Source organism: Euwallacea fornicatus, chromosome 36 (assembly GCF_040115645.1).
Source record: "Euwallacea fornicatus isolate EFF26 chromosome 36, ASM4011564v1, whole genome shotgun sequence".
Classification (NCBI taxonomy): Eukaryota; Metazoa; Arthropoda; class Insecta; order Coleoptera; family Curculionidae; genus Euwallacea; species Euwallacea fornicatus.
The window spans coordinates 1,602,187-1,629,675 of record NC_089576.1 but is presented as its reverse complement, the minus strand read 5'-3'; the positions used below and the strand labels follow the sequence as shown (position 1 = coordinate 1,629,675).

The following is a 27,489-nucleotide window of genomic DNA, read 5'->3' as shown; positions in this document are numbered from 1 at the left end:
CTTTTTGAAATATTTTCTTTACATATTTCATTTATTGCTTTAAATCATACACTGAATAGAAGAATATAAGAGATACTGTTGCATTCTACGTCACGAAATGCTTTGATTTTTGAGCGTTGCAACTTTTCTGAAAACGGAAAACCTAACCGAGACCTGAAAAATCTGTAATTTTAAAATCGACCTTGATACATTCTCGGTTTTCGGTATATGTATACCGAAAACGAATCAGGTTAGTCATAAAACAAAGATATTGATATCAAGGACGGTTTGGCCAATCCTCACACATATCATTTGAAAAGCCACAATTCTGTACAGCAATACTGGGATAAGTACAATTTTTAAGAATATACCCGATAGGATAAAGTCAAAGAATTAATAGCTGTTGTAAGGCATAAAGTGATAAGAAAGATAAACGCAGATATAACTCAAAACCAACTCACTTTGTCGATTGACGGCGTAGGTGAAAAGTTATATTTTGTACGCACTTAAAAGTAGCATTCACCCTAAATTTCAAGTAAATATCTTATAAAGTCTAGAAGTTCTAAAGAAAGGATTGATAGCTATTTTCAAACTTTATCGCCCTGTATTTCATCAACGAAATATTTCTGGGACCACGGGTATCTTGCTACGATGGCAGTTTTGAGTTAAAAATTTATTAAATAAGTATTAATATACACAGATAGGCGAGTTTTAAGATTTAACGCAATAAAACATAAAAAGCAGTAATATATAATACTATCCACCAGAATGGCAAGAAAGCTGACACACTAAACTATTAGCATGATTCTTTAACGAAACCTAAATATTCAGCTTTACAAAATTTTCTATTAACTATATCACAAAATAAATCAGTTCAATTAGCATTTCCAAATTCAAATTACTTTTTACAATTCGCATATTTTGTCATAGACAGCGAAATTTTAATCTTTCAAGATTTATCAACAAATAAATCACGATTAACTTTGATTGTTCTTTAGAAAACCATTAACAAAAATATCTGTTTATAATGGCCATACATATGTTTTTAGTAAAAATTAAATTAATTTTATGTTAAGAAATTTCTTTTAGAACGATTCAAAGTGTTTTCTTCCTAGCTCAAACAAAGAGAGATGAATACTACGCTGAAAACCTCTATGTTATTCGTATAATAAATGCAGCAAAAACACACATCAATGGTAATCAAAATCCGGCAACAGCGTCTTTTGAACGTTAAACCACAGTACCAACGATGGTTCTTAAGAGAACTATGCCGCATTATTTTCTAACACATGAGCAGAGCAAAATAGTCTTGGCCTTTTGTTGCTGGTTTCGAGATATTCACGCTTATTTCCATAACGAATTTTTGATACGGGCCATTGTTTCTTTGAATAAGAAGATCCAAAAATATTTATAAAAATATATGAAAACATACTTTTATTACTCAATTGTGGCATAAATAGCATGGCCCATAATTGCCTCTTTTCGCGGTTACTCCTATTAATAAGAATCGTTCAAAAGCTAAGTCCGCAAACACCAAGGATTTTATATGGGACCAAATTAGGAAAAAAACTCTTACAGAGTAACTGATTTTATACATTATAAGGCGAATTAAACACTTCTTTGTTTTGAAAACTTGGCAACAAGGTGAACCGAGCTTTACACAGGTAGAAGGCGGTCAAGAGAGTCAACCGGTCCGAAGAAAAGGCAGTGCTCCTGAAGGTACCATCCGTGGGCCCGAGGAACCATCTCGGCCTCAGACTTTCGACCGAATGCGCGTGTAATTTCAGTGTCGATTGCGCTTCTTTTAACTGAAAAATGACACAAAGTGGCTCGGAAGAGTGGACAAAGTTCACCCCATGGTTTAAAAAGTAGGCATGGCCACTTTAGGACTGAGTAAAGTCTTCATTTTGGACAAGTACTTCACGGAGCTGCAGAAGTTTTGGGAGACCGAGAAAAAGCTGCAAGGTATAGATCCGGAATGTAGGCTGGCTGGGCCACTGATGTAGTGGTGGAGGGGAGGATGGGATTAATCTCAATGTAGCTTTTTGAGATAACACTTTTTGAATGTTACAAATTAGGACGAAGGTGTAATAATTATATTATGAAGAACGTTGAAATAGTGTTGAACATATCCGCGGCACACTTGCCATAGTAATGAGACTACGAATAAATAGAAGATTTAATCCGCAGGTCCAATTTAAATACGACAAGCCCAACCTTACTGGGAAATGGTACCTTCTCGAGAGCCAAACACTTGATTAAGTACATTGATGGGTACCGTTAGGAGACCTAGCATAAAACAGAGCTAACAAACACCTGTAAGCCGAGTCTTTTCATACGCAGATAATTATTATACACGCACAAGAGAAATAGGAAACTTTTTGTTACTTCAAATTCTGCTCTAAGGGCATATAGAAGCGAGCTTGAAGCGTGTCAAGAAAAACGCAATATAATCTGATAAATGATACGCTATTAGTTAAACCTGTTGAACAACTTATGTATTAATTGCTTTATCTGTAATAGGCCATATGTAATGCGAATTAGAAGTAGTACCACGCATCGTTGCAACCTTATCGAGACTCTTTAAATGCTAATGAACATCAGTGTAAACACGTGTAGCTTTTGTCTCAAAATTTGTGAGAAATTAAGGCCTTTAGGTTGAGCCATATGCAAGTTTGATTTATTATGGTAATAGACCGCAAGTTCCATTGTGCAAGAGATCAAGAGCGGTACACGCTAGATTTTTTAAACAAACCTACGCTATTGGTCGCTTTATGGTTATTCAGGTTACGTCGTGTTAAATTAACCAGCCATGTTCTTGGAACCCTGTGAAATATCGTAGATATGGCTGTTCTCCTTAATTCCTTTATAGTTTTCTCTCAGATGATTGATTTGCCGGACGTAAAATTGAGATAGCAATAATTGATTGCTGCGGAGGCTTGAGCTCTTTAGTTTGAGCATATTTGAGAGTTCCTGTACATTAGAAGTTCTCAAGCTTATAATTCAGCTTCCTGCAAGTGGCACGATATTCTGGTCCTTTGGGAAGACGTTCATTTAGGTAAATTGAGGATCGATGAGCCGTTCCATGAAGAAGTTGTCTCAGCCTCAGGCTACTTTAGGTTAGTCCAGCTTTTCGATAGCAATCCAATCACATCACAGAAGACCTCCTAATCTGATAAAAGTTGGTTCGAATTTGATTCAGATCTATGAGATATGTTCGGATTGCGTCGGAGAAGCCCCGGAAATCCTGGATTTCCTGAAAGATTACGAAGAATTAAAGGATTCCTGCATCAGTTTTCTTGCGTCAGCAAAGGATTTAAAAAAAAATCATGTTGACTCGATAAAAGAAGTTTCCTAATTTCTACCATGAACGACGCCACATTTTGTTGAGGAAATAATGTGAATTCGGCTTGGATAAATGGAGAAGATTTGCGCCTTATTCTACTTCAGCTTCTTTTCCTAGAAACATCTAAATCATCACATGAGCTTAGAGAACTTTTCTGAATTTTACAAAAAATTACGCTGCGTTTCGATGAAGAAATTGTGCGGATTTGGGCGTGGCGAATAGGAGAAGTAGTGTCTGCTTCACTGCTTTTTGTACCTAGAGACAACTGCGCCTTAAAAAATTGGAATTCGCACACATTTGAAGAAATAGTGCAGATCTGGCTCAGATACTTGGAAAAGATCAGGTCACTATTTCGCTTCGCTTTACTCTTCTAGACGCAGCTGAATCTTCACGTTTACTTGAAAAAAAAATTCTAATGAAAGTTTGTTTGGGTTAATTGAAGATTTCTCAACTATTTCTCTGAGTTCAATCCAAAAATCAAATGATTATTTTTCGGAAATCAAATCACTTGAATCCTGAAATTGCCTCGAGCCTGCGCGTAGATACGAGCTCTTTTCGAAATGATCGTTCGATTTAGTCAATTTTAGCAAATGTCGATACAGCGTTTTCATAATGATGAAAGTTAATAGTGGTTATCAGCACATATAGAGCCTTTGAATTCTAAGAGCTATCCGGTATCTAAGAGGCAAATTGCTAATGTGCTGCTAATTGCATGTTAATTTCCATGGAAACTTTGAGACGGAGCCCGGGTATTTGTTACATTAATCATTTCTATGACAACCAGCTTAATGGTAAAATTAAGAATACATTAACAATTTGACGTTAGAGCGGGTTCATGTAATTAAATTTTACGAAATACACATGGAAAATCACGAAGTTTTTGCGTGGAACGTCTCAAAAGTCTCTAATAGTAAAATTTTCGAACTTTTAAAAAATTGAGGCAGTGGCCTAACGAACCCTCAAAGCAAATTAAATTTTAACGTGTCCTAATGCAAATCGGGCATGTAACGCCACTGAATTTCAATGCGGAATGTCTGAAATCATTCCTCTTTTGTGGACCAAATTTCAAACGTTTTAAAGAGGGCAGTGGCATAGATCAGGGGCGTAGAAAAAAGAATGATCTAAATATATACATACAGGGTGTCCAGCAAATCAACGGTATCCCTTGAAGGGTGGACGGGCCAAATCGAAATGAGCTGATTTAACTAAACGGGGCTTTATCCAAAAGTTGATAATGGCCGAGGTACAGAGTCTTTTGCAGTAAACTTGCAATACACTTACTAAAAAATAAGACAAAAATAAGTATTTAAAAATTAATAGACAATAAATTTGCATGCATCTTCAGCTTTAGATGGTTTTTTCTCGGAAATCGTTTCTTCTGGCGACTTCAATAAAGTGCACCGTTTTTGTGAAGGAAAGTTGAGGGGAAAGATTTGTCTAGTCCAAAATGGCATACACCGTGGCACAAAAAAGGTTTGACAGTTCAAATGAGTCCTAGTGGCCGGTTGTGGCGCCTTCTAGAAAATACACAGAAATCTTTGATAAATTTGAATTTATCGCGTCAAGAAATTTTCGAATACAAAATTTCATGAAATTACTTCGAGATAATGGAGACGTATTGAAGAGATTTCCTTCGTCATCTTTGACACCCTTTACCTCGGTTAGTATCCACTTCTGCACTGAGGCAAGTTTAATTAAATGGAGTCATTTTGAGTTGGGCTATCCACTCTTCGAGTGACATCGCTGACTTGCGGGACACCCCATATATTGAAAATCCGTTTATACTGTTACTCGATTTCCTTAATCAAGTCTTCTAATCAATCAATCAATCAAGTATTCCGCCTCAAACAACTGATTTTACGGAAACGTTTGTTTCAATCATTGTTACAAACCGTGGGAAACGCTTGTTAACTATAACCATTTTGCATTACATTAATTTTTGAATCGCTTTACTCGGTTTGTGAAAGTGGCTTAACTATCATATTGTATTGTGCAAACGAACCTATTTACATGGGTACAAACTTAACGACTTATTTACTATAAGGAAGTGCAATTAAGTTCAACTTCTCTTTAAGGTTTCGCTCTTGTATGGGCTTCAACTGAAAGAAAAACTAAGTCCAATTTCAAATATACTTTATAAGGTCCACGTGGAATAGTTTTAAGCACCATCTAGAACGTTTGACGAGTCGTTCAATTTGTCTCAGCCGCTTTTTGCTGGGCAGGAATGCTGTTCAGGAATTAACTTTGCCTTATATAAAGACCAGTGATATTGGAGGAAATTGATGGCGATTTTTTCATGTTTCGTGGGCAAATTGAAACGCGATTTATTTCGCACTTTAGAAATACTGAAAGTGGAGGATTTTTCCGACTAAAAGTATTTTGCTGTATATCCACCATCTGCGGTCGTTCCGAGAATTATGCAGGAAGGAATGTAAATTGGCCGAAGCTACCTGCTATTCTGAATATTTCAGAAATGCCTAACACTTCTCCCAGTGCAGACAACTGGGTACGGACAATTGAAAAAAAAAATAAAAAAATTAGAAGCTCCATTAATGTTTGACCATTATTCGTTGAATTTTACCAACCACCGTTATTTTGCCATGCCCGGGCCGAGCAGGTTCTGTGATAAAGATAGCATTCCTTGCCAGCGGCAATGAACCACATAAGATGCGCTTAAATTTGAATGGCACGTGCAATAAAACTCCTTTAGTAGGACTTCAAAATTCAAGCACAAAAGAGGCAGTTTCTAGTTTACAATACCACATAACCCACTTCTAGTTTTAAAGCAGTTAGATTACTTTCTTTTGTTCGGTGCGCCCACTTAAGTCGCCTCCTCTACACCTATGTAAATGATTAATACAAGATTAGTTGATACGTACAGAAAATTTGGTTCCTTGGAAGGTGCGCACAGACCTACCGCGGAAGACAGGTTTACGTTTAATGAGGGTTCCAGTTATCTTTAATAAGCATTCATTTTTAATTGTTCAATCTACGCATTCAGGCTCTGCACGAATCATCTTTTTTGAACGTCATAAATCTTTGTTTTATGGTCGAAGACCTTTTTACAAACTGGCAAACGGACTTATATATCATCGAAAAAACACCCAATTCAATTGCTGCTAAATTACACTTCAACTTTAACAAATAAAGATTAAGTTGGCAGTCGTTTTGAAAATCGACTTTAAGGATGAGATTAGCAACGTATTAACCCATTAACCGTTAGAAATTCCGAGTCAATATGGTGAGCAAATTTTTCTAGTGCGAGTTGAGCAAGAACGGACAGATGTAGATTATTATATCTAAGAGAGAAATAGACTGATGGATTTTTTTAAATCTAGAAAACAGCTTGTTTCTGAGACGTTAAAGTCCTATCTTGAGATGATAAAAATTCGGAGCCAGTCTGAAAATGCATATTTAGAAAAAAATCGTTACTTTTTCCGAGCATAACGAGCTAAACAAGGCCTAGCTTATCTAGATTACTATACGTCAAAGAGGAGTATATTAATGTTGGCAAAGCATTTTTGTCATTTTCAATCATTTTGTCGATACCGAATTCTCTATTTTATAAAAATTTACAAAGTTTTACGATTTTTGTCCTAGATGCTTCGTCTTCAAATGAGGCAGTGCACCTCCAACAGCGCCTGCGCAGCTTAAGTACCGAACTTGTGACCCTGCGCAACAGACTGCATGTGCAAGGAGCCCCCCCTCTCAAAGGAGGCAGCACTGGAACCTCCTCTCATCAGACATCTGGAAAATTAACTAATCCCCATGGAAGACAACCACATGTACCCCCTCGAGGAGGACAGTTCAATTCCCATGTGCCACCGCCCTTGGTAAGAACCTCTCTTTCTTTTTCTAGAAAATTGGTTGCATTTTCACAAATATTCGATGTCAGGCCTCTAGCCAAAAATCAGTTGCTCCTGCCATTATTCAACCCCCAAAGAATAATGCTTCGGCCGCCATTGAGGACCTCATTCACCTTCCTGGTCCCTTAACTGAGGACGCAGTAATGAAGTGTCTACAGGCGAGGTTTGCAGCGAATCAGTTCTATGTAAGTGATTGAAAAACTGGCTAATGTCTTCCTTAAGCTTTTAATTGAGAAATACTACTGTAAATTGCCTTAATGCTGTCTATATTAAAGAGCAATCGCAATAATCGTCCGATAAGTGACCTTAATAGCTAGAAGCTTTATGTCTTTATTTAAGTATGTGATAAGAGAATGTTGAATGTTTCTAGACCAGAATGTTGAAAATGTAGAAATGTTGAATGTTTCTAGACCAACGTTGGACCTATAATTCTATGCGTAAACCCCTACAGAGACGTAGGAAACCCCCTCACTTTAAACAGCACCAGGGGTTTGTCCCTAAGTGCGCAGCTAAACAAAGTGGTCCAAGAAGCCGTGAGGCAGCAATCTGAGACTGGTTATCCGCAAGCCATTATATTATCCGGTGAGTCACGTGCAAAACAGGAAAAAATCAAAGTTACATAACTTAAGTCTTTGCATAGGTACTAGTGGTTCTGGAAAAAGCCATACTTCAATGCTTCTCTTGAGGCAGCTTTTCGCAGTAGCTGGAGGCGGTCCAGAAACTGATGCTTTCAAACATTTGGCCGCTGCTTTTACAGTATTAAGGTCCCTAGGATCTGCAAAGACTTCGACCAATTCCGAGTCCAGCAGAATTGCAAGTTTAATTTTTAGTTTTCTTGAAATAATATCTAAAATTGCTGGGTTTAAGGGTCAATTCATAGAGGTGCAAGTGACCGACGGAGCCTTGTATCGCACTAAGATTCACTGTTACTTTCTGGACCAGACTAGAGTGATAAGGCCGTTACCGGGTGAAAAGAATTACCACATTTTTTATCAGATGTTAGCAGGGCTTTCGGCGGAAGAAAGGACCAAGTTAAACTTAGACGGACACAAGCCTTCTACTTTGAAATACTTGCAGTATGGAGATGTGAGACAAGATGTAGGAGAGGATGCTTCAAGGTAAATATACCTTCAAATAAAAGCTCAAAACACTTAAGTTCTTTCCAAAGACGAATGAAATGGATTGTAAAACTTTTTCCTCGCCATTATGTCAAGAAATATTAGTGGAATTGAGTTTATGTTAGCTTCATAGAGGGCGTTAGTTTTAAAAAAAAGTACCCAAACAAGTAGTTATAATTGCTATTCGCTATGATGTCAAGAAACCATATTTGACACTTACAGTCTCCCAAACGTGTGTAATAGATTGATCCTGTAAAACACTTACTATACACATGTATAGTATATAGATAGAGATTGTTGAATGACGAATGGTGGAAATTTTTATATCTCATTATCACGGAATTACAAACGAATTTGGCTAAACCTTTTCGAATATCTTTCAGTATTTAATTTTATCAGCAGACCCTATAACCCCCCCTCCAGCCCCTCCACACACACACACACACACACTCACAAAATGTCAAAATATTATATATAACGCTAAGTATAAATTCAAGAAGCTCAATTTTTAATTATATCTGAAAAAAGTCTTATTTAGTTAGATCTCAACAACCCTTTTACTAGAAACTTGCAGTTAATTTTTTAAACTTTGATCTTATTTCGCCAATAAACAGATTCCAAGCATGGAAAACCTGCCTGGGAGTCCTGGGGATTCCTTTCATGGACGTGGTAAGAGTCTTGGCTGCAGTGCTATTGCTTGGAAATGTGCAGTTTTCCGATGGCAAAGGTGTGTTTAACTGTCTTATACACTACAGTATATTTATTTTACAAGCTTTTTAGGCATAGAAGTGGATGTAAGGGGGGAGACTGAATTGAACTCAGTGGCAGCTTTGCTAGGAGTATCAGGAGCGTCCCTATTCAGGGGGCTAACTTCACGCACTCACAACGCAAGGGGACAGCTAGTTAAATCGGTAAATAGATATATTCAATAAATTTAAGTATTCTTTCAATTTTGAATTTAACATTAGGTGTGCGACGCCAATATGTCCAATATGACTAGAGATTGCCTGGCAAAAGCCTTGTATTGCAGGACTGTAGCGACAATAGTTCGAAGGGCCAATAGTCTTAAAAGACTGGGTTCCACTTTGGGCACCCTGAGCTCAGACTCCAATGAATCTGTCCATAATCAAGCAGAAGTATGTTTTTTTTAATTCATATTTCATCGCTATAGCTCCTATTAATTGAAGGTTACCAGCCAACATGCTTCCACTGTGGGAACTAGCAGCAATTCCGCAGGAAATAAATCCATGGTGGCATTGAACAATGCAGTAAGACACGCCACTACAGACGGGTTTATTGGGATTCTAGATATGTTCGGTTTCGAGGACCCGAAACCTGCTCAACTTGAGCATCTCTGCATAAATCTCTGCGCGGAGACCATGCAGCATTTTTATAATACCCATATCTTCAAGTCTTCAATTGAGTCATGCAGGTTAGTACTGAGAAAAGATGAAACCATCATGATTGAAAGACGATTTTATATAGGGATGAAGGAGTTTGCTGTGAAGTTGAAGTTGATTACGTAGACAATGTCCCCTGTATAGACTTGATTTCGTCACTGCGCACTGGACTATTGAGCATGCTCGACGTAGAATGTTCAATTAGAGGTACTGCAGAGTCTTATGTGGCCAAAATTAAGGTAACATTTTTGCTTTAAGTATAAACTTTACTAATAAAAATGCAAAATAAGGTTCAGCACAAAAATAACAAAAGGCTCTTTGACCAAAAATCAATGGACCCTCGCCTGTTTGGGATCCAACATTTTGCAGGAAGAGTCGTCTATGATGCTGGAGATTTCTTGGACACGAACAAGGACGTGGTTCCTGATGATTTGGTTGCGGTGTTTTATAAGCAATCCTGCAATTTCGGCTTTGCAACTCACCTTTTTGGAAGCGAACTTAAGGCTTTATACTTAGTGGAAACGGTTCCCAGAGGAGTCAGTTTCAGGTAAATGAATTATAATAGGAAAATAATTACAAAGAATTTCATGATCTAAGTATTTATTTTTAGAATATCGCCAACTTCCCACACAGATCTCCTGAATGGAGACGAGCCAGTTTCCACTTTAACCCAAGACTTCCATACACGTTTAGATAATTTGCTTCGTACTTTGGTTCATGCCAGACCTCATTTTGTAAGATGTATTTGCAGCAATTATCAGGAAGCTGCTAATACCTTTGATAGAGGCATTGTAGTCAGGCAAATTCGGTCTCTTCAAGTCTTGGAGACTGTCAATCTCATGGCTGGAGGTATAGCATATAAAGTTATAAAAGAATGTCGTATGAGTTTGTATGATGTTACAGGATTTCCTCATAGAATGAGGTACAAAGCTTTCAATTCCCGATATCGGCTGTTGGCGCCGTTTTCAGAATTAAGCAGGACTGAGGAGAAGATTACAGAAGACTGCAAGACTATCCTGCAATATGCTGCTGATTTATTAGCTAAAAGAGAGGTATGTTAAGCAAAAATAATCGAATATTATCTGCGAAAACTATGCAGTGAAAATTGCGTAGAACAAAATAGAAGAGACTGGTTAAACGGTTTGTGAAATATGTAATTTTCCTTCACCGTTACCTCTAAAAATAATTTACTAATTTTTTAATAATATTGTGAATAAAGCGTTATGTAGTTTACTTGTTAATAAGGTTCAAAATTAATATTTCAAATATTTCCAGGAAATAAGTGCTGTATCTACAAATTGGGCCATGGGCAAGCGTCACATATTCCTCAGCGAAGGAATTCGCCAATTACTAGAAAAACTTCGCAATGACACCAGGAAAAAAGCTGCTACACTTATCCAAGCGACATGGAGAGGTTGGAGGTGTAGGTATGACTTAAGAACGTCTATAACCGCTTAAAGTTATTAGCAAAAATATGACATAATTTAAGGTATCGATGGGCTACTTTACGCAGAGATAAACCTACAGAGAGCATTCCTGCAGCTAAAGTGGTTCCACCCAGAACTGGGGTACCACCGAGTACTAGACCGCGCCCACAACCCATTGCAGGAACTCCTCCACCTGATATGAGTGAAAAATGCGATGCCAAGATTATTCAGCAAACTTGCAACCTGTTTGGACTAGATTTAGAGAGGCCTCCTCCAGTACCACCTAGCAGATCTTATACTGTCACTGGAAACACCAAACTAGGTAGTTATTAATAAAATAGTTTTTCGAATAGTGGAAATTTAAGGATATGTTTTCAGGATATCCACAAACAAGGGTAATGAAGATGACTTATCCAGAAGACACCCCAGGAGATGGGACTGTTTTTTACAAGGGAGAGACGGTCCTGGTCGTAGGTGCTTCTCAGAGGAGGGGGCACTTGATTGTCGAACACAAAAACCATACTTTACATGTTCCTTTCCAGTTTATGGAATTAAAATCTACCCTCAATATTTAGTGCGCAAAAATCCAAGTTATATCAATGCTCAGCTCTATCTTATAAATTGTGTAAAATTTTATGCGAAATACTTAATTATATAGAATTACGTCCAGTATTAAAATTTTAGTTTAAAAAGACACCCAATAAGCTTTTTAGTTTTTGCTTTAGTGCCGTAGTAAGACCTTAAACTTGCCATTCCATTTAAGTATTGTATATCTACGTTTAGCGCTATTTATATATAGGATTTAAGACGCCTTTTCCGTACAATAGATTTATTTTCATCGAAATAAAATGAAGGTTTTTATACATTTGAAGCAGTTTTTTTAAAAAGTATCATAAGGCTTCTTGGCGTAAGTGTCATATAACTCATTCCAGAATTTATACATTTCGGCCTTTGGAACTGTCTCGTGTTCAATCAAATCCTTGCCAATTTCGAGATATTGGAACTTGCCAGGTTCCACCATTGGCCATGTAACATTCTGTAAAATATCCTCATTTCGTGGAGTAGGGTTTCTGGAAATCATCATAAAATAAAAAATTATTTTCATGATTCAAAAAACGTACAGTTCCTTGGCGAAATTGGTGAATAAAGACATAAAGCGATAGTGGACTAAAACATCAGCCTCGGGGAATTTCCTGAAGTCTGTATTGTCAGGGATTTCCGTACTATACCACCGATTAAATATATAATTTTGCTCCTCGCCATGAACTACTGCACCAGATCCTAATTTAAAAAAAAATTAACAAGATTAGAACAGATCTAGACAAAATGGTGAAGGCCATTACCATTTAGTTTGTACATATCATTTCCCATTTTACCGCTATAAGTAAACTCGTAGAAATATACAGGGACATAGTTGGATTGCAGTTCAGCCTGCTTCAGGACGCCTTTATCAAAGTCCTGGTTTGAGTGATACTGAGTTACCGCCAAAAAATTGTCGGTTAAGTTTTCATTTGCGGAATAAAAGTGCTTAATTTTCTGTCCAATTTCTTGAATAACCTCTTTGTCCTTAACATGTATATCCAACGGAACCATCAAGCTCGGATTTTTATCGTACACGTTGGCAAGATCTGGGATGACACCTTTTACGACAAAAAAAACCAGTATAATAATCTAACATTAAACTCAAAAAGTAAGACTTACTATCGATCATGAACAAACTCTCTTCAGCAGTAAGGCCAATCATCACAGGAACCTTGATGAACTGCCCAGTTTCAAAACCTCCATATTGTAGCAAAGTCAAAAACGCACCCTTACCTTCCTGCTCAATAACTGGAGCGTAATAAAATCCTTTGGAGAGTTGGAAGTTATCGGGAGTGTTCTTAAAAGTACCCGTAAAATAGTTTGTTGATAGTTTTAAAGGGAACTTACGAGCTGCTGACTTAGCTCATTAGAGGCCTCATCCAGGGCTTTTCCAGATACACTTTGTAGGAACTTGAGCAATTCCGTACTGTTTCTGTTGGTCTCAAAATCAGAATTCAAAAGGGCTGCAATTTTATAGGTGATTTCCACCTGATCCCTTTGGTATGCCCAAGGATCTAGGGCGGAGCCGCTCTCTAAAATTGCCGCCCTAAATAGACCTAAAATGCTTAATCTAGGTAAACGGGTAATTTTAACTGCTTAAAACCTGCCTTCAGCCAAAGGACTTAGTAATAGGTAGGAAACCGAGGCAGCACCAGCGCTTTGCCCGAAAATGGTAACTTTTTTTGGATCCCCTCCGAAGTACTCGATATTCTTCTGGACCCACTTCAGGGCCAAAATCTGGTCTTTCATTCCAAAATTTCCAGGAATCACATCATCTCCAGTAGAGAGATAACCTAGAAGTTTTAAGTTAGAATGATCATTTTCGGTTTACAACAAAATCAACCAAAAGGCCCCAGGCGGTAATTTATGGCGACCAGGATGACTCCATATTCCATGAAATAGTGAGGCCCTACACCCCACTCCGATATGCCCGTGCCATCGATGAAGCCTCCTCCATGGATGTAAAACATCACTGGGAGCCCTACAGCGGCATTTTCCTTCAAATCCTAAATGAATCAAAAATAATTAGAGTCGACGATGTGTCTAAGACATACGGTTACAGGGGTGAAGACATTTAATAAGAGGCAGTTCTCAGTTTCCATGTCATTATCTGAAGAAGTCTGATAGCATATCCCTTTCTCCACAGTGGCATCAAAAACATCCTCCCAAGGGTCGACAGGTTGGGGTTCTTGCAACCTCAATTCGTTGGTGGGGTTCTTCCCATATCTCACCCCGTAAAAAGAGTTGTAACTCTGTCCTATTCTGGTGTACTCAGTTTTTCCTTGGATTTTGCCATCTGGAAGAATCACCAAGGCTTCCCCAAGGGCGACTGAAAACTGTAACAATTGAATCTTAGGCCAAGAAGATTCAGGGCTCAAATACTTGCCAATGAAAAGAATGCGAGTAGAATAATGCAGTAGTGCATCTTAAAGGCTAGTAGAATTCACACTAAAAGGTTTTCTGATGTTTCTGAAAGTACGAACTGAAATAAACAAAATATTTAAGATTGATATAGATCTAGAGCAGCTAGATCTCAAGTAGGCAATTGTGGTTTGAGACTGAAAAGCTTGATGAACAGTATGAAAATTTTACCAATCTATGAGATAACAGCTAATTTGGAATTTCAACGAAATTAATAACGAGTATTTGAAAGTATCTAAGTCTGCCTCATGCGTTAAGTCATGTTTTAAGTTACCAAGTCCAATATACAAAATTGGATAGATACATCAGTGAATGCCCAATATGATAGAATATCACGTGCTTCCTCTGGAACTCGTAGTCCTCAGAGTAGCCATAAAATTTCCAATAATATCAAACATAACTCATAAAAAATTCGCGCCTTAAATCTATCTGATCGTCACCATAACCATGGAACTACCAGACAGTAAAGGTTTGGGCATCTCCGATGCCACCAGAGAGGAACCACCTTCCGCAGCTTCTTGGCATTAAAATATACTCAACCACCAGTGGGTTAACTAAGATTCGAAGTTCCTAACTATCAGCTTCTTCGCCACCCGTAACAATAACCCTTTCCTGCACTCTCCCCATACCCGCAAACCATGGATTGGCAGCTACGATGGAACTGACAGGAAGAATGTCTGCTACCAAGGGTATGTGAACAACTACAAGAAGAATGAAAATAGGCTCCTTGCCGATATCCTTACACCTGTGGTAAGTTAACTATGACTATGCGAATGATCGATTAACTAATTATGAATTTAATGAAGATGCGGCCAATGTTTCCCATGCTTCAGACCTTGCTGGTCTGAATTGATGGGGAGCGTTTATTTTTGGTACGGTGGACGGGGCCAAAGGGGAAGCTGGACCTAAGTCCCCTATGGATACCGATGTTGTATTCCTCTCTATCGGTTATATAGGGTGTTTCAGAATCATGGGATCAAACTTCTAAAGATTGTTCAGTGCAACAATGAAAGACATTTGAGCGTCAAAAGCCATGTCCGGAGATGTCTCCGAAAAGCGCTACAGCCTTGTAACTCTTTAAGGCGATTATGTGCAAAAAGGTGTCCCGGCTAACTTTGGTACGTTTTATTTTAATTTGCTTATACAAAGTAATACTACAGTAATTATTCAAAATACATTTTGTTTCATATTCAGTATTTGGATCGTCAATTCGGACAATATTGGATCAGCAGATGTGGTCCAGTTCGGTGATCCCCTAGGTCACCCGATCTAACACCTTCAGATACCTTTCTGTGGCAACACGAAAACTCTCCGGTTTATGAAATTCCAGGGGATCACAGCAAGATCTAATTGCATGAATCACTGCGATATTTGAAGTCGTTCAAAACAATTATCAATTTTTTAGCCGAATACTCAAAAACCATGATGCGTTTAAACAGGTGAAATGTTATTGAAAGATCAAATTTTGAACAATTAGTGAAGTGTTATTTTGTATCAATAAATTAAAATGAAACGCACTAAAACTCGATAAAAACATTTTCACGTATAACTGTTTTAAAGCATCAAAAGGCCGTAGCGCTTTAGGGAGACATTTGCGGACACGGATTCATATACTCAGATATCTTCTATTGTTACGGTGAGTAATCTCTGAAATTTGATCCCATAGTTCTGAAACACCCTCTAGATTAGGGCCCCTTGGTGCGTACCACGTAATTTACATCTAGTCCAGTACCACTGCAGGGAAGTGTCCTCTCCAGGCTGATTTTATACATAGAATTTGAAAATGCACACAATACAGCAATATGCCCTATCAAGTGTAGGTTTCATGTCCAACAACGATGCTGTGATACCTAGCAATTTCGATTTGAGAGAACCGGCTGAAGCTTCAAGATGGGTGCAAGAGGGTATCGAATGTGTCGGAGGGGGCCCGACAAAAGTGCCCCTTTTCTGACAAACTGCCGGATCTGGCTCTATGTCCTGACAGCTCTTGAACAGCCGTGCGAGAGACACGTTTAGAGCGGCAATTCTGGAGAGCGGAGGCCGGACAAAAATTTAGCACCTCAATTTTTAGCATTTAAAATGAAAATGTGAAAAGCACTCGGACCCGTCGATTTTTGGTTCAAGGGGGACAACTTTTCATCGTATTTTCAACCCTTCAACTGCAACCACTGAACAAAGGTGACAGTTACCCCCAATATTTTTAATGGGAAGGTGTCCCGAATGATACCTCATTTTAAAGGTAGTTGTACTTTGATTATCACCTCGAAGTTTCAAGTACACTATCATTATCCTCGTTGATATGACAGCTTGTCAAATCTGTGGGAAAAAGCTTTTAATTAATCATTAATTCATCACAATAAGTTTCAGCTAAGTCAAGAAAATCTTCTTTTGTTGGACACCGTTTTTCGAATTTTAGATAGTTTCCATGGAAACAAAGAAACTGACCAATGGAATGCTTTGGTTTCGTCGTTGCTATGGAAGATGTCTTCCTAGCAAAGTTCCCAGGAGTTTGGAAAACCGGACCTCCAGGTCATCTTCCAGGTAAAGTCGCCAGTGCATTGATTTAACGGCATTGTCCTGTGTGTTGGAAAATAAAACCCCAGGTAACACTACCAAGGGGAAGGTTTTATAAGAATTTAAATTCAGAATTCTCAAGTCCCCTTCGTAGGACACCTTAAATAATTAAGCAAATTATGAATTATTGTTGTCGATCAAAAACCACTTCTAAATGTATTTTTCTATAGATGTTTTCTTCGATTTGTATTTTGACCTAACATGAGGTCCTGATTTCAACATTTTGGAAAACGGTTTTTACGGAACTAACCTGAACTAACCTCAACTTACCTGAACTCTTCAGAGTTTATGCGACTTTTAGAAATTTGCCGTTCATTCATATTAATTTAGCTATAGAAATCCCTATACCTATCTCTCCTAGGAGACACATAAGGATTCATAAGAGCACTTTCGATCATTTTTTGGTGTGATTTCCTTGAGGGCGTGCAAAATCGAGTTTTTCCATGGGATATAGTGTTGGATGTTGTGAACCCATGGATAACGGGAACACTTCGTTAATATACTTTACTATAGCTTCCTCTATCGGATTTCGAGTAATTTGACCCTATATATTTTGAAAGAATATTTTTGCTTTGTTTGCATTTTCTCAACTCAATTTTGCATATAGAACATCAAGAATATTATACTATTTCTTGCATTTAGTACTATCTAGGGTCAAGTTACGTAGAAAATCCCTACACCCACCTAAACAATGTACAGGGTGGCCCAACGAAATTTTGGCACCTCAATTTTCAGTATGTACAACGAAATTATTTAAACCCATCTTTAAAATGAGGTATCAGTCCACACCCTTTCCTGTTAAAAATATCAGGGATAACTGCCACCCTTGTTCAGGGGTTGATGTTGAAGGGTTGATAACACAATAAAAAATTGTCCCCCTCGAATCAAATCAGGACGGATCCGAGCCTTTTTACATATTTTCATTATAAATAGAGAAAATCGTGGTGCACAGTTTTTGTTGGGCCACTCTGTACAAGGTCATTCGAACAGATCATTGTAATTTTTTCACCAAATTGAGTAAGAAGACGTAAGCTAAAATAAATGGAAAACACATTAAAATATGTAAAGCGACGCACGGCGTCGGGACGACGCCTGGTCTTTTTCCAAAAACATTTTTTTCAATAATGTGAACTTCGATACGTTCGAACTAAGTTTTGTATGAAAAGTTTTTTGAAACTTCTAATCATCTAAAAACTACAGGGGAAACAAATATTAACGTATACCTTAGGTAGCCTTATGTTAATGTTTGATACTCCTGCAGCTTTTAAACAATTAGAAATTTCCAAATATCGACTTTTTAGTTGGCGAAAGCTCTTAATAAAGATGTGATATTGCAACAATTCAGTGGCGTGTGAAATATGGTGAAATTTCAAATTTTGGTAGCAAGAAAACCGTATTTAAATTCGATTTTTGTAATCGACCCTGAGTTTGATGGATATTGTTTGACCTGAAAACGCGCTTCCCTGTAGAAACTCAGAGGCGTGGCACAGAGTTTTGAGAGATTTTTAATTTATTTGAGTAAGTAATTATTCAAAATTTCCGGTTTTTAAAACTATCTCGTCCTACGGCAGTGACTTTTATAGACTTTGAGTAGGACCTTTTTAGCGGAAGATCACTCAGTAATATTGGCGCCCTGTGGAAATTCAGATGTTTAGCAAAACGTTCTATTAGATCTTTAATTTATTTCAAAGAGATAGAGTCCGATTTTGGTTTTTATGGAAAGTGCCATTGCAACACTGGCAACCGCAAACAACTTTAGACGAAAAACATACTTATTTGCGTTGTCGCCATGTGGAAGTTGTGTGACATCCTTTTTCCAATTTTTGGAAACAATTTCAGGAACATCTTTGAGGCCCAAGTTATCGGTCGAGAAAATTTGCTAATGCGAAGGGGAATTGAGAGAAGACAATGCGGCGCATCCCGAAGAATCGCAAAAATTTAGCTTAAATAACTTTTTCTAAGAGCTCCTTAAGTGGCGACAATTCCAATAAACAAAATTTTTGAGATTGATAAAAAAGTTATGAAACTGTTTCTCAAGTACGCAATTATTTTCCATTGTTTTTACACTATCAAGGCACAATCAAAACACTAAATGTATCAGATAATGGTTAACTTGGAATTTTTATTAAATCAACAAATTATTTTAAGGAACTCGACACATGAAAATTATTTAAAAATTAACATGCAAACCATGTTTCCCGTATTCAAAGTTTCCCAGGTGTTCCAGTGCGCTGTCCGGCATGTTGAAGTTTCACTCCCCGCTTCTGAGGCTCATAATCGTCCTCAAAATAATGTAAAATTATAATACCTCAACGAACAGAAAATAAATTAACTCAGAATTGCTCCCTCACAGCTTCAGCTGGGCTCTGCCATAATCATTGAACTACCGGATTGGAAATGTGAGGGAATTCCCGACACCACCAGAGAAGGAACCGCTTTGCACAGCTTCCTGGCACTGAGGTATCGCTCATTTAAAATTACATAGAGCCAAAATTAAAAAATATATATTATAATTGTGTCTAGGGAATTAACACAAGAGGTGTTAGTGATATTTAAATTCTTCATTGTCAGAAATACAAGCTCTAACCACTATATGTGGGAGTAGGCTACATTTTTTCAAATAACGTACGTTCTCTGTGAAATGGTTTATCCAATTAAGTTTAAATTTAAAAAACTTATGCATACATATTAATAAAATATAATTTGGTCATTTAAAGCAAAAAAGGCTGCAGTATTGACCATAAAAACAATTAATTAACTTTATGCATAAATGTGCTGACCGCTATACAGGGTAGCCCATTTAAAAGAGTCAACCTGAAATATCTTGAACGGAATTTTTTTCTTTGGAAAATCTCGCGACACGTCAGTTTCACTTTTAAGGGGGACATTTTTAAATCATAAATTCGTAGGTGTAGAGTCATCCCCCTAAACGGGGTAGCAACCCCTTTAAGAATCTTAAATGTCACGGGGGGGTCAAGTGGCACATCAAATCAAAGGTGTTTCAATTCTCTTTACAAGAATACCGGAATTTTGTTGCTCCGCCTTCAAATATTGTACAAAAATCGTTTTAAAACAACAGTGAAATAAATAAATTAAAAAAAAATTATAATGTTTTATTTAATTAAGTGTACAAATTACGACCCATATACTTCCATACAATAATAAAGTCTTTGTTGACCCTCTTCCCGAACATTTTGTAGCATTTCGGAAGTAATTTCTCATACACTTACGTGCTCGTGTTCGTATTTGAGTTGTAGTAACTCCTAATGAAATATTTTGATTCATTTGTATAAAATTCGCGTTGATTCTTCCAACGAATTGTTTCCGAGTGAAAATGGGTACCGTATAGACCAATTCTTTTGGCCGTCTTCATACGTGATAATCAAGCGGAGTCAAATCGGCAAACGTCTCAAGCCACAAAATTACTTAAGAGGCGAAAAAGTTAATGAATAAAATTTGAAACTCTCATAAAAAAGTATTGACGTAAAATATTGAGAGCAACCACAAAAAAAATAACGCTCCGAAAAATATTCTAAATAATTGCTATTTCAGTTTGTTTGTAATCTTAAAATGATTATTACTATCAGTTTTGAGTGAATTATCTTTGCAAATAACAGACAAATTAATTAAAATTAAAAAAATAATAATTCAACTCCCTATAAATAAAAAATGTACGCAATTTCGAACATGCCTTTATATATATAAAGTTTTTATCTTAAAATAAACTCGTGATTCGCCAATTTCATTTTTGATCATCCATTATGAAATACCTTGTATATAAACATTTGTATTGGACCAATTTGTGTGATAAATGTCCCATTTCGCTTTTTGATACGTTTTAAATTCCAGGATTCATTAGAGATAAAAATGGAGGCTTCTAAAATAAAAATGTTGTTTAAAAAATGATATGTATTTTCTTTAAAAAAAAAACAATAATTAATTGAAGTTGGTGCAAAATAAAAAAATATACATTTTTAATAAAATAAAAATGTAAACGAGTCAGAGAACCACTTAATATCGAATCCAGGACCTTAAGGTGAACATAAAGTCAATATAACACAACATAAAGTCGGTGAAATTGGTGCAAATTTGCGCAATTTAGAGTTAAAATCGGCATTTTCAAAATTTTAAAAATTACAAAAACTTACAATTTAAAATATTCTACTCTCTATGTGTCTATCTCTGTCAGCTCTTACCTCTTAAAAAAAGATGTCGTTATTCAGCAGCGACCGACTTAATCGGAACTGTCACTGTAATACTGTGTTGACATTACCAACTTCGTTTTCTATTCTGACGTTTATTTGTTTAGGTTTACGTGTGATGTTTATAATTAATTAAAATAATTACTGTTCCATTAATATATAACTGATCAGCAGTATTAGCACATTATGGCCCCTCAGCAAGAAATAGACGAGCTGTTCGACGTCAAAAACTACTTCTATATAGGCAATTACCAGCAGTGCATCAATGAGGCTGCCAAAGTTCGAAAGGTACCAATACCATCAGTCTTTTAACCCCTTTTCAAGCAAAACCTTCCAGCCCTCGACCCCCGAAATTGCTGTCCAACGCGACGTCTTTACCTACCGCTCCTACATAGCCCAAAATAAATTCTTAGTTGTCTTGGATGAAATCCATGGGGCTTCACCTAACGAGGTGCAACCTTTAAGATTGTTAGCCGAATACTTGCACTCAAAATCGAACCGGGCTTCGGTTTTAGACCAATTAAACTTGAAAATCGACACCACCTCACATAATGAGACTTTGGTTTTGGTGGCTGCAACCATATTTATCCAAGAAGGCAATTTGGATGGGGCTTATAGATACCTTCATGCCTCAGAAAGCTTGGAATCAATGGCATTTATTGTCAATGTCCTGCTGTCCTTGGACAGAGTGGATTTGGCTTTAAAGAAATTAAAAGAAATGCAAGAGAAAGATGATGATGCTACATTGACTCAATTGGCACAGGCCTGGGTTCATACTGCAATGGTAAGAATTGTAATTTGTATCTTGAGAGATTTAAATCGTGCCTTAGGGAGGTGACAAATTGCAAGATGCATATTATATTTACCAAGAATTGGTGGACAAATACGGGTCTACTCCTTTGTTGCTTAATGGTCAAGCAGTGACCTTTATAGGGCAAGGTAAGTATGATGAGGCAGAGGCAGCATTGCAGGAAGCTTTGGAGAGGGATTCTAATAATGCGGAGGTATTGATTAATATGATTTCCTTACACAGACATTTGGAAAAAGGCCCTGAAGTAAATGTGTAAAGTCTCTTGGTGTAGCTGTAACTTAGGGTGTGATTTTGCAGATTGGCAATCGCTATTTGTCGCAGTTAAAAGACGCTCATCCTGATCACGCATTTATTAAAGATTTGAGGCAAAAGGAGATGGAGTTTGAGAGAATTTGTCAACAATATAGCCCATCAAATGCAGGAGCAGTTTAATTAAATTGAAAGTATTTAATAAATAATGTTTATATTATTAATCTTTTATTATGTGATGTTATTCCTTTTAATTGGGTTTGAGATTCTAAGCACTAAAAACAAAACATATTACTGTTAGGATTGTTTCTTTGAATCATGCATATTCATTACTATAAAAGTGAGATATTTGGGGAAATTGCCAAATTTTGACATCAAAAGAAGTCTGGGGAAAAGTTTTATTTATATTACTAGAAATATTTGTTATGATTATTTTGTTTTTGTTATATGTAAACTGAACTACGTCATAGAAAGGACTTTCAACTTTCTATATTTCTTAGTCAAGCTAATAGGCAAAATTGTGAAATTCCTATTTGGCTCTATACAGCCACTTAGAGAAAATCTTTACAACATTGAAAAATTTCAAGACCTACGTCTGAGGTTGAAGGAATGTAAATGAAATATTAAACTTGTTAACAGTTTTATTGAAATGCGTAAAAAGTTTTATTATAATACGTGTTGTGTATAACTGGTGACCTCAACATATACATACGTCAGCAGAATTATTGAGGACTATAAGTGAACATTATTAAGACTACATAAATTGATTACGACAGCTCAATCAATTGTTAAAAATCATCGGTGTTATAATACACTTAAATAATAATTAAATAAATCAAGGAATGACGGTAAATTTTTTTGAGTTATGGAGCGGCAAGATTAGCATAATAAAATTTAAATCTAATAAATGCTTTCAAAAATTACCCAATTAACAAGTGAGAATTAAAAAATTTCTGCTCTCAGGAATGCAAATATATTGTAAGTTTCCCTTATCCAAAATTATAAGATCACGAAATAATATTTTCTGGATATAATACATAACTGATCAACAGTTCTCAACATAATACTAATAAAGGCGTTAAGGATAATTATCATAATATTTATATGTAATCAGAAAATCCTGAAATAAGGAAGAAATTGAGAATAAATAAATAATTCTAAAATGACTAGATAGCTTTTAAGAGTATAAAAGATTGCTTATTCAAAGTGTTCAACGTGACAGAATAGGTAAGTCAATAAGTGTGAGGAAATTGAAACTTAGTGCGGAAGTCAGTAGCACTGAAATTTAAGAAAATTAACTATGAATATAATATCTTTTTTTCAACTTTTAAAGAGTTTTTCAACATCTTGAACGAATTTATTTTCAACTAAAAGAAAAATGCCACAATATGGCAACACGATTTGTCCTTTAGTTACTACTTCTGGTTGGATTATTTTGTGACAAAAGAACTGACCTTTGAATAATGAATAGCAAAAATTTATAAAAACAATTTACTCAATTAATCAAAGATCGTAGCTGAAGTATTGCCCGAGTAAAACTCTAAATTGCCTCGTTTCTATTATTCAATTGCACTCACGAGTCTATTATTTAATGTCGTAGCTAGTGAGGGGAAAAAAGTCTTTTAAATTTGAGCTTTCGGTCCTAACATAACCCCACAGTTTCATGGCCTCTCTGCACGTGTCCTCAATTACCTGAACCTCCGTATAATTCAAATCGGTTTTCCAGTGAAATGGGGCATTTTTTGAATCTCGATAAGTACTGGACACACCTCCTACATCCACGATCGTATGCGAGGCGAGAAAATCCTTCACCTAAATGTTATTATTCTTTATTTCAAATGAAAAATAAATAGGCTCGAAAAGAACCTACTTGAGGATGCAGGGGAAGACCTATAAATTTAAATATGTCCTGGGTTAATTGATATGGACTGAGTGAGAGATCCTCATAGCGAATTGCCCTAGAATTCAAGAAAGAGTACAATATAATGCATTTTATTAAAAGTGGAATTTTTACCTAAACTTAGATGGGTAAAGTTGCATGAGTCGAATAGCTGCACTATAGTCAGAAACCATGTCTGAACAAAGATAACTCGGTTGATCACAGTCAGGTTCGCCCGGACACCAATCCCGGTGCCTGCGGGACTGCAAGGTGGCCCGAGGGTCCCTTATTAACAATATTATTTTTAGATTAAGTCTGAAATTTCAGAAGAATAACAGAGAAGTCCTTTTTACATTATAATTTTCATACAGTTTATCCTCTAACAAGTCTTCAGCGAGTTTCAACCTCAATCTGACAGTCTTCATAGACTGAAAGGGAAAGAGTTTACAAAACCTATTCAAAAATTCAGGCTGCCAACAGTAATCTGGATATGCTTCGCATTGGCTCCATAGCCGCTTGTTATGTGTAAATAAATATATATGGGACATACCAAACTCTAAATATCTGAAAATTATCAAAAAGATAAAGGAATTAAAATACCTGAAACATAAAATTTTTTACCTATGTAAATCTGTATAATCACAGTTGAGCAAACTCTTTAAAACACTAATAGCAGAATCTGCATAAGGCGGCCCTCTTATTTGAACAATTCCATAATCGAGTAAAGGTTCATAATGATAATAATTACCAGGCAATGCATTCAAAATATCACCTTGAGGTATCCAAAAAATGTAATTCCTAAGTCAATAATTTCTTGCTAGCAATTAAAATACCTAAAAATGTTGATCCCGACCTCCAAGTAGTAACAATTAAGGTCCTAACAGGCTGCCCATTGGTGTCCAAAGTAAAATTACTCAGCGATAAATTTCCAGGCAGCTTATAGCTGTACAATTCTCTCCTCAGTCTATACCTTTGAGTATTTAAAATTTTATCAATAGATATGTGCTCCTCTGAAATTGACTCGGGCTCATCAATTTCTATTGCTTGAAAGGTTGGAGGCCTTGATCTAATAACTGGTGATGACTCCTTTTGACTAAATGCTGAGAGATAGATGCTTATTATTTACGCATTTAATAAATTAAGAATTAATCACAAACCTATAAGGAGTAAACAGACTAGAGCCACAAGAATAATTCCATAGAATTCCTTCCTATGAGGAGCCATAACTGTGTTTGGTTCAATGCCAACTAAGGAGACATATTCTAATAAGGCTTAATTACCTGCATAAATATTGCTGCAACAATATATTAAATTTGAACAGTGAAAAATACTGTTTATACTTATGTTTGAAGCATTGAATTACAATGAACTAATAACGATTTGTATCTGCAGCATTCGAGATCTACCGATTGTTTCATCCAGTTGAGCCTTGACACCTTGTTAGAACTACATTTTTAATGCTTCATAAAGATTAGTAATTTATTGCTATAGCCGTAATCGATTTCCATTATCACGATCTGTTTCAGAATAAATTAAAATTCAAAATATAATTTTATTGCAAGCAAGAAAAAATATTGTTGACGTTTAAAGTTTTTCCAGGGGAAGAGGAAAGTCAGATTTGTTGTCACATGTGACTTCGACAGTTGAGTTATAACTTTTGTAGGAGTGGTTGGAATCATTTTTTATCTCATTCTTGATTGTGTAGCAACAAAAGCAGAAGTGAGATGAAATACTGCTGCGTCTTTAAATATATCAGATATTAGATGCAGTGATAGTATCATATATTCCATGCAGTCAGGCTTTTAATTATATTGGTATTTGATCGTTTAATTATTATTTATTAATTAAGAATTAATTTGACTCTCATGTGAACAGTGGATTTAGGAGAAAACCATGTCTCACGAACAACTTGGATATCATACAAAAAGAAATTCCACTACTAGCAACAATTCTGGTAAGGTAATATAAAGTTAAATATTAAGGAATTCTGTAATTTCGGGAGTAATGGAATAACATCCATAAACAGATCAAAGTGCAAGATATACTGAATTCTATTATTTATTTATTGAATTCCATTCAAATTTCCGTGGCAAATCTTAGTAAAGATCACTTTAAACAAATTGCAATTTCAACATTAACCACTCACTACTGGGGTCACAGATTTCTCAAACAACTGTTAGTTTGATGAGAAATCAATTTCTTCCCTACCTATTCACTTAACCAAATCTGTAACTTTTTTCATGTAGTAGTTTCTCAAATGTTTCAGGCCTATTAATACCATATAGCATATATTTCCCATGACATTTTGTTAATCTCTATTTCCTATTTGATGACCTTTCATCTTATTCAATAAAATTCCCATTTCTCTTTTGCAGATGATGATGATATGGAATCTAGACATGCATCCATTAGTTATAAGGAAAGACGGCGAGAAGCCCACACTCAAGCTGAACAAAAGCGTCGAGATGCCATTAAAAAAGGCTATGATACACTGCAAGAATTAGTGCCTACTTGCCAACAAACTGATGTGTCAGGTATTTTAGACTTGTCTCACCATTTTTCCTTATTACTACAATCACCAACCTTAGGGTACAAATTAAGCAAAGCCACTGTGCTCCAGAGATCAATTGACTACATCCAATATTTGCAACAGCAGAAAAAGAAACAAGAAGAAGAGAGAAATGCCCTTCGCAAGGAAGTTATAGCACTTCGCATTATGCAAACTAATTATGAACAAATTGTAAAAGCGCAGCAGTTGCAGCCTGGACACACTGAGACGCCTGTTTCTGATGAAGTTAAATTTTCAGTGGTGAGTTGAATGTGGCAGGAGCAGTAATAAGTTTTGATTTTTATATTTTTTGCAGTTTCAGACCATTATAGACCAACTATTTCTTACCTTCAGCACTGTGTCTGTAAGCAATTTTTCTGAGCTTTCAGCCGGCGTTTTTAGCTGGTTAGAAGAGTACTGCAAACCTCAGACATTGAAAGATACAGTATATCTAGTGCTTAATCGGCATCATAATCAAATGCGAGGATGATTAATAGAGAGATAATGATTGGTAAAAATATAGGATAGTTTTAATTGGGCAGTAAAAAATTGAAAATTAAGACTTACATTTAAGCATAATACAAGTTTATATTTTGAATGAATTTTATATGAGAGCAAACGTAATATATAAGAGTGATATTAGTTAAGGGCAATTGTAATATTTTAGCAGATAGATAAAAGCATCAGTGTTATATACCATTCATACATTTTAATTAATTTTAACATTCCTACCATCTCCGATTATTAATTTAAGCAGTTTTGATTAACTAGTAAGTATTTTGCATAAATTTTGCTTTACAATTTGCAGCATCATTATTAATTTTTAACTGCTATTTTTATTACCTATATAATAATGTTGTGTTCCTTTACCGTCTATATAAATTACAAATATATACTATCTTTGTTGGTTGTTAGATAGTTTTTTTTCTGAGGTTTTATATAGGACATATTGTGTTAGCTTAGTTTTAATTGAATTATATAAATTTAAAAAAATTTTAAAAAAATATACGCCCAACGTGGGGCTCGAACCCACGACCCTGAGATTAAGAGTCTCATGCTCTACCGACTGAGCTAGCCGGGCTGATAA

The 27,489-nt window shown here is 36.2% G+C and overlaps 5 protein-coding genes and 1 non-coding gene across 9 annotated transcripts; 3 read left to right on the top strand and 3 right to left on the bottom strand.

Moving 5' to 3' along the window:
• The first annotated feature begins 1,673 nt into the window (after positions 1-1,673).
• Positions 1,674-12,001, top strand: dachs (unconventional myosin-IXb-like dachs). The gene is made up of 17 exons (XM_066300469.1): positions 1,674-1,944; positions 6,926-7,158; positions 7,221-7,376; positions 7,602-7,773; positions 7,832-8,004; positions 8,059-8,309; positions 8,924-9,036; positions 9,090-9,220; positions 9,278-9,445; positions 9,497-9,741; positions 9,795-9,948; positions 10,000-10,256; positions 10,320-10,558; positions 10,613-10,761; positions 10,985-11,136; positions 11,199-11,458; positions 11,515-12,001. Exons 1-17 carry the CDS (start codon positions 1,854-1,856, stop codon positions 11,709-11,711), a joined length of 3,141 nt encoding a protein of 1,046 aa, XP_066156566.1. The 5' UTR covers positions 1,674-1,853; the 3' UTR covers positions 11,712-12,001.
• LOC136349133 (esterase E4-like) lies at positions 11,949-14,259 on the bottom strand. Its single transcript, XM_066300478.1, has 9 exons — positions 14,105-14,259; positions 13,773-14,054; positions 13,562-13,724; positions 13,326-13,511; positions 13,066-13,274; positions 12,838-13,015; positions 12,480-12,776; positions 12,258-12,417; positions 11,949-12,206 (listed from the first exon to the last, which is right to left on the bottom strand). Exons 1-9 carry the CDS (start codon positions 14,141-14,143, stop codon positions 12,017-12,019), a joined length of 1,704 nt encoding a protein of 567 aa, XP_066156575.1. The 5' UTR covers positions 14,144-14,259; the 3' UTR covers positions 11,949-12,016.
• A 6,736-nt stretch (positions 14,260-20,995) lies between these two features.
• epsilonCOP (coatomer subunit epsilon) lies at positions 20,996-22,195 on the top strand. The gene is made up of 4 exons (XM_066300491.1): positions 20,996-21,203; positions 21,253-21,699; positions 21,746-21,970; positions 22,024-22,195. The coding sequence occupies exons 1-4, from the start codon at positions 21,102-21,104 to the stop codon at positions 22,156-22,158; spliced, it is 909 nt and encodes a 302-aa protein (XP_066156588.1). The 5' UTR covers positions 20,996-21,101; the 3' UTR covers positions 22,159-22,195.
• Positions 22,196-22,598: 403 nt separating this feature from the next.
• LOC136349135 (carbohydrate sulfotransferase 4-like) lies at positions 22,599-25,459 on the bottom strand. 3 transcript variants are annotated; one of them, XM_066300485.1, is made up of 8 exons: positions 25,195-25,459; positions 25,012-25,148; positions 24,688-24,954; positions 24,476-24,626; positions 24,224-24,418; positions 23,990-24,169; positions 23,846-23,933; positions 22,599-23,787 (listed from the first exon to the last, which is right to left on the bottom strand). In XM_066300485.1, exons 2-8 carry the CDS (start codon positions 25,076-25,078, stop codon positions 23,560-23,562), a joined length of 1,176 nt encoding a protein of 391 aa, XP_066156582.1. In that variant the 5' UTR covers positions 25,079-25,148; positions 25,195-25,459; the 3' UTR covers positions 22,599-23,559. The 3 variants fall into 3 exon arrangements, with proteins under 3 accessions (XP_066156582.1, XP_066156583.1, XP_066156581.1); XM_066300486.1 differs by having other exon boundaries at positions 25,012-25,134; positions 25,195-25,458; XM_066300484.1 differs by having other exon boundaries at positions 25,012-25,458.
• A 153-nt stretch (positions 25,460-25,612) lies between these two features.
• Positions 25,613-27,316, top strand: bigmax (helix-loop-helix-leucine zipper transcription factor bigmax). Of its 2 annotated transcripts, none has more exons than XM_066300495.1 (4): positions 25,613-25,808; positions 26,230-26,388; positions 26,443-26,663; positions 26,719-27,316. In XM_066300495.1, the coding sequence occupies exons 1-4, from the start codon at positions 25,748-25,750 to the stop codon at positions 26,890-26,892; spliced, it is 615 nt and encodes a 204-aa protein (XP_066156592.1). In that variant the 5' UTR covers positions 25,613-25,747; the 3' UTR covers positions 26,893-27,316. The 2 variants fall into 2 exon arrangements, with proteins under 2 accessions (XP_066156592.1, XP_066156593.1); XM_066300496.1 differs by having other exon boundaries at positions 25,633-25,813.
• A 94-nt stretch (positions 27,317-27,410) lies between these two features.
• Positions 27,411-27,483, bottom strand: TRNAK-CUU (transfer RNA lysine (anticodon CUU)). Its single transcript has one exon. It is a non-coding gene; the product is annotated as a tRNA-Lys (tRNA).
• Between the last annotated feature and the right edge of the window lie 6 nt (positions 27,484-27,489).

Excerpts from the sequence above, each read along its gene's own strand:
- LOC136349135 (XM_066300485.1), bottom strand. The coding sequence starts at position 25,078 with ATGGCTCCTCATAGGAAGGAATTCTATGGAATTATTCTTGTGGCTCTA. Across the intron at positions 24,627-24,687 it reads GTCGGGATCAACATTTTTAG|GTGATATTTTGAATGCATTG; the intron begins GTATTTTAATTG and ends GGATACCTCAAG. Across the intron at positions 23,934-23,989 it reads CTTTACCCATCTAAGTTTAG|GGCAATTCGCTATGAGGATC; the intron begins GTAAAAATTCCA and ends CTTGAATTCTAG.
- epsilonCOP (XM_066300491.1), top strand. The coding sequence starts at position 21,102 with ATGGCCCCTCAGCAAGAAATAGACGAGCTGTTCGACGTCAAAAACTAC. Across the intron at positions 21,204-21,252 it reads AGGCTGCCAAAGTTCGAAAG|CCCTCGACCCCCGAAATTGC; the intron begins GTACCAATACCA and ends AAAACCTTCCAG. Across the intron at positions 21,971-22,023 it reads ATTTGGAAAAAGGCCCTGAA|ATTGGCAATCGCTATTTGTC; the intron begins GTAAATGTGTAA and ends GTGATTTTGCAG.
- LOC136349133 (XM_066300478.1), bottom strand. The coding sequence starts at position 14,143 with ATGCACTACTGCATTATTCTACTCGCATTCTTTTCATTG. Across the intron at positions 13,275-13,325 it reads ACTAAGTCCTTTGGCTGAAG|GTCTATTTAGGGCGGCAATT; the intron begins GCAGGTTTTAAG and ends TAAGCATTTTAG. Across the intron at positions 12,777-12,837 it reads GAGTTTGTTCATGATCGATA|GTGTCATCCCAGATCTTGCC; the intron begins GTAAGTCTTACT and ends TTGTCGTAAAAG.
- bigmax (XM_066300495.1), top strand. The coding sequence starts at position 25,748 with ATGTCTCACGAACAACTTGGATATCATACAAAAAGAAATTCCACTACT. Across the intron at positions 25,809-26,229 it reads CACTACTAGCAACAATTCTG|ATGATGATGATATGGAATCT; the intron begins GTAAGGTAATAT and ends TCTCTTTTGCAG. Across the intron at positions 26,389-26,442 it reads CCAACAAACTGATGTGTCAG|GGTACAAATTAAGCAAAGCC; the intron begins GTATTTTAGACT and ends CACCAACCTTAG.
- dachs (XM_066300469.1), top strand. The coding sequence starts at position 1,854 with ATGGCCACTTTAGGACTGAGTAAAGTCTTCATTTTGGACAAGTACTTC. Across the intron at positions 10,257-10,319 it reads CCCAGAGGAGTCAGTTTCAG|AATATCGCCAACTTCCCACA; the intron begins GTAAATGAATTA and ends ATTTATTTTTAG. Across the intron at positions 11,137-11,198 it reads TGGAGAGGTTGGAGGTGTAG|GTATCGATGGGCTACTTTAC; the intron begins GTATGACTTAAG and ends ACATAATTTAAG.